This window comes from Symsagittifera roscoffensis, chromosome 1 (genome assembly GCF_963678635.1).
Source record: "Symsagittifera roscoffensis chromosome 1, txSymRosc1.1, whole genome shotgun sequence".
Classification (NCBI taxonomy): domain Eukaryota; kingdom Metazoa; phylum Xenacoelomorpha; order Acoela; family Convolutidae; genus Symsagittifera; species Symsagittifera roscoffensis.
This window is the reverse complement of record NC_087062.1, coordinates 6,024,856-6,033,221: the sequence shown is the minus strand read 5'-3', so window position 1 is coordinate 6,033,221 and position 8,366 is coordinate 6,024,856. Positions and strand designations below refer to the sequence as shown.

The window sequence follows — 8,366 nt, the reverse complement described above, 5'->3', positions numbered from 1 at the left end:
AAACGCACTTAGCATCTTAGGGAACGCATAAAGCAACGCTTAGGTTCCCTGGTTTGACTGAAATTTGAAAGTTCCTATATATGAAAAAAAATTCTTATGCAGTTCCACATATTTCCAGGCGTACAGAAAATAATATGAAACTTTTATGATAAACAACTTTCCAAACATGAAAATTGTGAAGCCAGCAATTTTTCCTCAAAAAAAACTTTTTCGCGTTTTGCTGAACTTTTTGGGTTTTTGTTCTAAATACAATATCCAAGGATTTCTAACATAATAAAATCAGTTGGATGAGGGAAAAAATCCAACAAGTAATCACTATTAGTGAATTTTATGTATGAGATAAAGCTTCATAGTTCACTTCATATTCGAAGTTCGGATTACAGTAGGATTACAGTAGTCCAGAGGTAACATAGAATAAAGAACAATTCCAAAGCTGCTCTGGCCGAAAAGGTTATGGCCAAGATAATTGCCTTGTTTGACAGCGGGATAAAGGCGCAAGCTAGGTAACAAGAAGCCGAAAAGGCGAGAGCTGTCACCGCGATTGTTTTTAGGCCGAAATGTTTTAAAAGGATAAAACCAGAAATGTTTCCTACCAACCCGGATAGCCCTAGAGTGACCACGAAAATATAGATATTTTGCTCAGGCATTTCGGCCCCGAAAGTCAACCCATAATTTAAAGAATTTACACAGATCCAATGAAGAGTTAAAATAACCAATCGTACGCAAAGTGTCTGATGTTTCCAAGTGTCGGATGTGTCCATTGGCTTAGTGGAGTTTTGTGGATTCTCTTTTTCGATTTTTTTCTCATTGTTTTCTGCGCTTTCGAACCCCGGTAACCCAAAAACGTTTTTAAAGTCTCTAGTATCTAGTAATAAATGGAATAAGGCCTTTTTCGCGCCATTTCCTTTCAAAGTAAGAGCCGTGAAAACTTTTTATCGGTTTCGAGTGGAACAGATTCGTTTTTGAGTCGATAGGTCGTATCTTCCTTCGGCCCATAACCAACGCGGGCTTTCGTCTGTAAACAGAGAAGTAAACAGCCCGAGAAAGATGAGACACGAGATTGCCAGAACTAGATGTCGCCAGTTTTCAAAAATCAGTGCCAGAGGCGCGCATAGGGGAACGCCAACTGTGAAAGATAGACGACAAAGTAAAGATGCTGCAAACCGGGTGTTGGCTGATCCGGCTTCGACAAGTAGGGCGAACATTGAGATGAATGAGCCTATTTCGAAAGCGCTGACAGCACAGAAGCAGATCAAATGGACAATAAAAGACTCACTGAAAGCTATCCAGGTTGACAAAGTTAGCCCAAAGATACAAGAAAGTTGAAAAAACTTCTTCCTTCCCATTTTGTCGCTGAGGTAGCCGCCGAGAACGGATCCGAAGCACATTCGGAGAAAGTACGCGCCGCCATGGAACATCAGGTAGATTTCGTCTTCACAAACTAGGTCGAATGATTGGTGGATTGAAGTTTTTCCGTCTATTGCTGAGTAGTTGAAATCCTTGTCCGAACAAGTGTCACTGTTGTCAAATGTGGCCTAAATTCGAACATGTGGCCATTTTCGGCTGACTTAATTGTTTAATTAAGTTAAGGTGAATTAGTTTTGATTTATCTTTGATAGTCAAAGTTTATTTCTAAAAGCTCCTCAAGTCTCAAGCAGAATAAAAACTCACAGTTATTCTTGTCCACTTTTAAGCATCATGTTTTCACATACAAAAAAAGGAACGCACGTAGTACACAAAAATCACAGCGCAAAAAACTATTCTCCTACAAAAGTTTTTAAAAAATTTTCGTTGTTTTTTTTTCTTCTTGGAAAAATGTTGATATATCTGAAGATTTATTATTAGGCAAGACAGAAGGCAATTCCAACCAAAACACCCAGTTAGTTGCGGGCGCCCCCTCCTTCAGGGATTCGACCCCCTAACGACCCAAAGGGTCCCCCTTTGAACTATTTTGAGCTATCCATTTTTGGCTGACGGACCCCAAAAGTTTTTTAAAGGCGCCTTTGGCGCCAGTATATACTAACTTTGAGGGAGGGGGGGCGCACTTCGAAAAAACGCAATTTTTTGTTCAAAATTTTTTGAAAGTGCCTAAAAACGGTTTTTTTGGTCTGTTTTTCAAAAATTTGCCTGCAGCGCAAAAGTTTGTTCAATCCAGGGTCATTTTAGTACATTGAGAGAGCTCGGAAAATCAATTGGTAGACCTAAAAAAAAGTCGACATAAACAATTTTTTGCAAAAAGTAATTTTACCGGTTGGTCCAGTGATGTTTGCACTTTTTCAGTCGAATCTGGCGACATGTTTTCATCCTGGTCACGACAAGTATAGGGCACTCTGAGCCGGTAGAAGGCGGGTGATATCATTCAGATGGCACAATAAGTCGAAGCCAGAGATCCCAAAGTTATCATCAACAACTTGTCGTGAGTCGAGAACTTCTGTTCCAGGAACACTTCGTCGATGGTTGGAATTGAGGAGAGATCATCTTCTGAAGCCCCAGTTATCATAATATCGGTTGCCAAGTGTAATGAAATTTGTCTGTACTTTTCTAAAGCAGTGCTTTTCAACAACTCTTAAAAATTGTACTAGAATTGCATTTTTGTAACTTTCATTAAACTAAATGCCATTTACGTGAAAAAGCCTTAACCATCCTTTCAAAATCACAATTGGTTTTTGTTTTGAAGCAGATGAGTCGGTTTTTGGTACGTTAGTGCCATGTTGTTAAACGCGCGTTGTCTGCTGGATTATATATGAACAAATCGCTCATCAGCTAAGAATTTTTTTCATCTTTTCATGTAATTAGTGGTAAAACTTACCAAACTTGTTTCTACAGAAAATCTGATTTTGTTCGCGAGATGAGCTGAGACGTTTTCCAAATTGAGATTTTTGTTGAACGTTTTTTTCGACGCAATAGCCATGATGTCGTCAATTTCTAGTTGCGACCATCATTTGTGTCTTGATTGAAAGAGTTGAACTCACGGTGAAAGTGTTGTATGAACCCTTAGGAATTTAAACAGCCTGTCGGTATTGGAAGTGTTATTAGGCGTTCAACCTTTGTTGAATTTGCTTCTTAAACCAAAAAGTGATCATAGACATCGGTTAATTAATGGACCACGTGGTACAAAATTTGTTTTGGAAGTTTGCAGTTGTTGCATGATCATAAAAAAAACAGCCAACTGCCTGGAAGGGCACACCTGAAGAGTTGTTCAACTCATGGTCGGTGTGCCCAGAAAAAACATTGAAGAGCATCTTGGAAATTGCGGTGATATCTATTTAAAAAAGCTTTGACGATTGTCAAAAATTTAATTAAATTTATTGAAAAAATTTTCAAACTGTGATCTTAAAAAAATTTTAAATTTGCGTTATTCGTAGTATGAGCGAATTTCTCTTGATTTCTGTTTTTGTCGTACTATTGGTAAGAGGTTCGCTGCGGGCTTCCTTGTTGTTTTTACATAAGAAACATCGTTTAAGTTCAACAGTTTAAGTGAAATGTTCCTCAATTGAAAAAATGCTTCTTTAAAAAGATATACAGTGTACAGTTCATGAACTGAGTGAATTTTGTGCATGATCGCTAATATTTGCGCTGAGTCACAATAGTTTTTCCAAAAAATGTTCTTACAAATCGTTTCAGCAAAAACTTTATTGACTGCAATTCTGTTTTTGATGCACTACCGTAAGTTAGGTTACCATACTCGATTTTGATTTAGCATAAGCGTTTTAAATCATCACGAATTGTTTAAGCTAAAAAAAGTTGGTCTGGTTCTGGTTTGTACAGTAAGCCTATGAACTGACGCCAATTTCTATTTAATTTGTCTATATAAGCGTTATAAAACATCAAGAATTGCTTGGTGCTAAAAAAAAAGTTGGTTTGGTGCTGGTTTTGTACAATAAACCGTTGAACTGACGCCAATTCTTATATAATTTGGCTTTTAAATTTGAGTTCAATATCAATTATTAATCCAAAGTATTTGGTTTCAAAGAATTTCGAATTGTTTACCTTCCATAACTAATTTCTGATAGTTGATTATTACCAAAAGAGACTAAATTGCTTTTTGTATATTAGAAACATCATGGGTCCCAAGACTGATCCCTGTGGAACACCATATTCAAACGAATTTTTTGTTCTGACCTACAATTATTTTAATCTTCATATTGAAATATCTAATGGGTAAATAACTTTTCATTAGGTCTAAAATTTTTCCTCGAAAGCCGTTTATCTCGAGTTTTTGAATCAATTTTTCATGATTTATTGTATCAAAAGCTTTGCTAAGATCTACAAAGCAAGCTTGTGTTGTGTGTTTCTTATCATAGTCTTTCCGTAAAGTTTCTGTGAGTTCAAGTAGTGCCTGAGCGCCGGAATATTTTAATCGAAAATCAAATTGGTTACCCCAAAAGATCTTGCTTTTGTATAAAAAACTCATCGTTCTGTAGAAGATAATCTTTTAAGAAATTTTATCAATTGACGTTAATAAACTAATGGGTCTGTAATCACAATTAACAGCGCCATCTTTGTTCATTGATGGCTCTGTTAACAATGGGTCTTCAAAATTAACAGAGCCCTCTTTGTATACTGGAACAACTCGGGCATTCTTTAAATCGGAAGGATATTATCCTTCATCAAAACATTGGTCAAAAGATCACTCAGTGGTTGACTAACAACTGACGAAGCTTTTTGTTTTTAGTTATTCCATCATGACCAGTACTTTTGATTTTTCAATTTTCTAATTACATCAGTTCTTTCTTCTGTTGCTATTGGAGAAAAAACAAAAGTGTTGCTCATCCTAAATGGCTTAACTATTTTGCTTAGCGAACATTTCTTAGCCAATTTTTTCCGATACTTAAAAATTTTAAGTGAAACTTTTTGCAGTTAACGTAGTTTGCGGAAAATTTTTCGTTCTACCCTAAATTACTTAGACTAGTTATACTTCTGTCATAAAACTCAATTTTGGCGTTGCGTAATGTTTTGTCGCAAATGTTTCGTTGTTTTCAATATTTTTCTCAGTTTTCCCGACTAGGATTTTCGATCCAATTTTTAAAATTTTTATTGTTCTCATAGCTTTGTTTTCAGCAATCTTTTATAATCCAACATTTGTAGATTTTTTGGTTGATTGAAAAGGAGCAAAACGATTTAAGGCGCAAGTGATACTTTGTGTTTTATAATCCAGTTTTTTTGTCTATTTAACAATTCGCTTCAATTCTAATCAGAAATTGGTGTAGAAGAAACAAAAAAATTCAGCATTATATTATATATCAGTTTCTAAGGAAAGAAAAATTTGTTTCCGTTCCCGGAGTGTATTTAGTTTGGTTGGCGATCGATCGGAGCTATTTAGTAAACTAAGGAGGGCATAATGATCGCTTAATTTGCGTTGCAAGGTCTTAACATCGTAAAAACAAATGCTTTGAGAATAATCAATGCATGTAGATGAGTTAAATGTTACTCTAGTTGGCTCAAAAATGTTCATTTGCAAACCATACATATCGATAATTTCTTGATACTTCTTTTGTTCTGAGCTCTCCTTAGATATTTCAAAATTGAAATCACCACAAATCAGTATCTCGTTGTTTTATCACTATTTTTTTCAATCAACTCCTAAAACATTTGCTTAAATTTAAAGGTTTTTGCACATGGAGGTTTATACATCAAATGATACGTTAAAATCTCCTCATTTCAATTCAATTAAAAATTTTCTAACAAATCATATTTTATTAGCATGTACTCTTTGCCTGAAAAATCTTCCCTCACGTAAAATGCCAGAGCCCCCAGTTTTCAGTCTTTCTTGGTTTAGACAGAATAGGCTTATAGCCTTCATTTTGATAACTGCCCAAAGGATCATTGACTGTTAGCCAAGTTTCACATAAACCTATAAAAATGGGCATAGAATTAAAACTTTTTATAAGGCAACACAGCTGGTCATGATGGTAACGTACGGATCTCGGATTTTATATTAAGAAAAAGTGTTGTTTGCTTCGCCAACTGACCCAATTGATGCTCTTCAATCAATTTTAACAAATAAACAAAAAAAGAGTTCCTGTGAGTTTTATCCGTTTTGCAGTCATAGTTAAATATTTACTGTTAGTAAATGCTATATAGCTATTTTTGCTAATTTGTGTTACTACTCCTTTAATCGGAACTTTGACCGCAAAACTTTTCCATTTCCTTTGTCTACACTATTGCAATCTTGACAAACTTTTTGTACTTTTCAGCGCTTCATCTCCAGGTGAGGTTCGGTTTCTTTTCAAAGAAAAATTGTCATTTGCATTCATTCGAGGCGTCTGTTCATGGTTAGATACTTTTTGCACAGATTTAAGAGCTTTTTTATATCTTTAACAGCTTTTATCGATTTCACTACATGACTTTGGAATCTACTCTCATTCGTTTTTGGAAAAACTTAAGCCTGGTAATTGGTGATTAGAGTTATGAGGCCATTTTTTTCGCATGATCAAGTATTTCTTTTTGATACCAAGGCAGTCTTTCCTTCAAAAATATTGGCTTTCAGTTGACTAGGCTCAATTTTTGTGCAAGCCATGATTTTTTGTTTCGTATATCTCATTTTTGTCACCAAAGTAAAAAAAATTTCACTATGAAGGCCGGGGGTATTTTTCGTTGCTCCATTTGCTGAAGTAATTACATTTTGAAATTATACGGAAAAGTCTTTTAACTCAAAAAAACGCAGACCTGTTCTTCTAGCTGTAGTTTCAATTATTGATTCTAGCTGTAGATTCACTGCATTGAAAAGATTCCAGCTGTACATTCACTGAATTGATGTGGCTAAAAATGGATCTCGTTTGCAAAATTGGATCTCGTGAATTAATACCAAAGATTGAATCCTTTAAAAAAACTTAGTCAACCAGAATTGAGGGAAGGAGAGCAGTTTGAGCGGCTACCGTCCAGTAATTTAGTCTAGAAAGTCACATATTGTGAAGTTGAAAAGTTTGTGTGGTTGAAAGAAATTAAAGGCTATGAAATTTCAATTTGAATGAGAATGTTTGAGTTGAGTTATCCTTTGCGTTTTCAAGGCAATGATGTTCTGAGCTAAAAACATCACTTGCGCTTAAAAGATCTTTGAAAAGATAATAAGGGTTGAGTTTGAGTTGAAATAAAATTTTGAATTTTGATATTAGACATTTTGAGTTAAATGAAAAATTTTACCCTATCAAAAAGGAGATTCTCTTCTCGGTTGCAAACTAAATTTGTGACAATTCTTGATGTTACTAATTGCAATCAGATTTTAATGTCAGGTGGTCTTAAATCAAAACTTCTTGTATGAGCTTTTTTTGTTTTAACAATTTGAATCAAACTTTAAATACAGTGTTGATTTAAATTAACCGGACAAAACGAGCCAAACTTGAAATTTAAAACGCATTCTCTCAAATTGGATTGAATTATGGTGAAAACTTATGAACGCAAAACTTGCTAAAAATTTCAGCAAAATTAATATGGTGTAATTTGTTTTGCGAAATTCGGGCCCACAATTTTACCCCAAAAATGGGTCAATTTTGCGTTTCTTAGTTAATCAAAAATTACGCCAAAAATACCCAGTCAATCACTGACATAATTATATCAAAGTGAGCCCCTTATGTTGCCAAACAAAGTTTAACAAGGGTATGCATGCGAAAAAAAAACAAAGACACCCGAATACAAAGTTCCTCCACATTTTTCAAATGGGCGGAAAAAAATGATTTAATTCTTTTCATTGTTTTCTTACCGACGTAAGATGAACATCTCTGTCAATTACAATAGCTCTATTAGTTACAGGCAGTAGTGGATTTAGGATGGGCGGGGGGAGGGGTCTTTATAAAGATTTGGGAGAGCTCAGAAAATCAATTTGAATGACCTAGAAAAAGAAGGTCGGCAAAAATTTCAAATTTTTTTTTGAAAATCCGCCCCCCTCGAGAAATTCCTAGATCCGCGCCTGGCTGCAGGTAATTTTAGATATCTAAATTCACAGTTACATTATTAAGCTTCCGTAATAAGTTGGGATAGAATGTGTCGATCACAGTTATCATAACCCAAACATTAGTATAAAAAGATGTGAGGATTAAGGGTTTTCTCGGGAGAACCGAATCTTCAGGCAAAGAGAGGCTTTCCCCCCCCCCCCTTCAAATTCAATTTTGAAAAACTTATTTAACGTTATCATAATGCAATGAATCGACAACTTTGAACAGATTTGTTCTTCATACTTTACATCGTAACATCACGCATTTAGCCATAATAACACAAAAACCAAACATAAAACTCGAGATATTTTGAAAGGAGGGGAGGGGGGGGGGGGGGTAGAAAAAAGCCCAAAAAGACTTTACCCAATTTTCTTTGAAAGTTTTGACCAAAACAAAGCGTCATTTTTGCCGTGCTCACCCTCAAATTAGCATGTA

At 35.3% G+C, this 8,366-nt stretch overlaps 2 protein-coding genes across 2 annotated transcripts in view; both read right to left on the bottom strand.

The window, feature by feature from the left end:
• The window catches only part of LOC134843901 (uncharacterized), a 681,357-nt gene that overhangs the window by 514,860 nt on the left and 158,131 nt on the right, over positions 1-8,366 (bottom strand). The window lies entirely within an intron of this gene.
• Positions 933-2,359, bottom strand: LOC134843524 (solute carrier family 22 member 1-like). The gene is made up of 2 exons (XM_063859658.1): positions 2,249-2,359; positions 933-1,535 (listed from the first exon to the last, which is right to left on the bottom strand). The coding sequence occupies exons 1-2, from the start codon at positions 2,357-2,359 to the stop codon at positions 933-935; spliced, it is 714 nt and encodes a 237-aa protein (XP_063715728.1).

Coding starts and splice junctions, on each gene's coding strand:
- LOC134843524 (XM_063859658.1), bottom strand. CDS start 2,359: ATGATATCACCCGCCTTCTACCGGCTCAGAGTGCCCTATACTTGTCGT. Junction 1,536..2,248: donor AAACATCACTGGACCAACCG/GTAAAATTACTT, acceptor GTTCGAATTTAG/GCCACATTTGACAACAGTGA.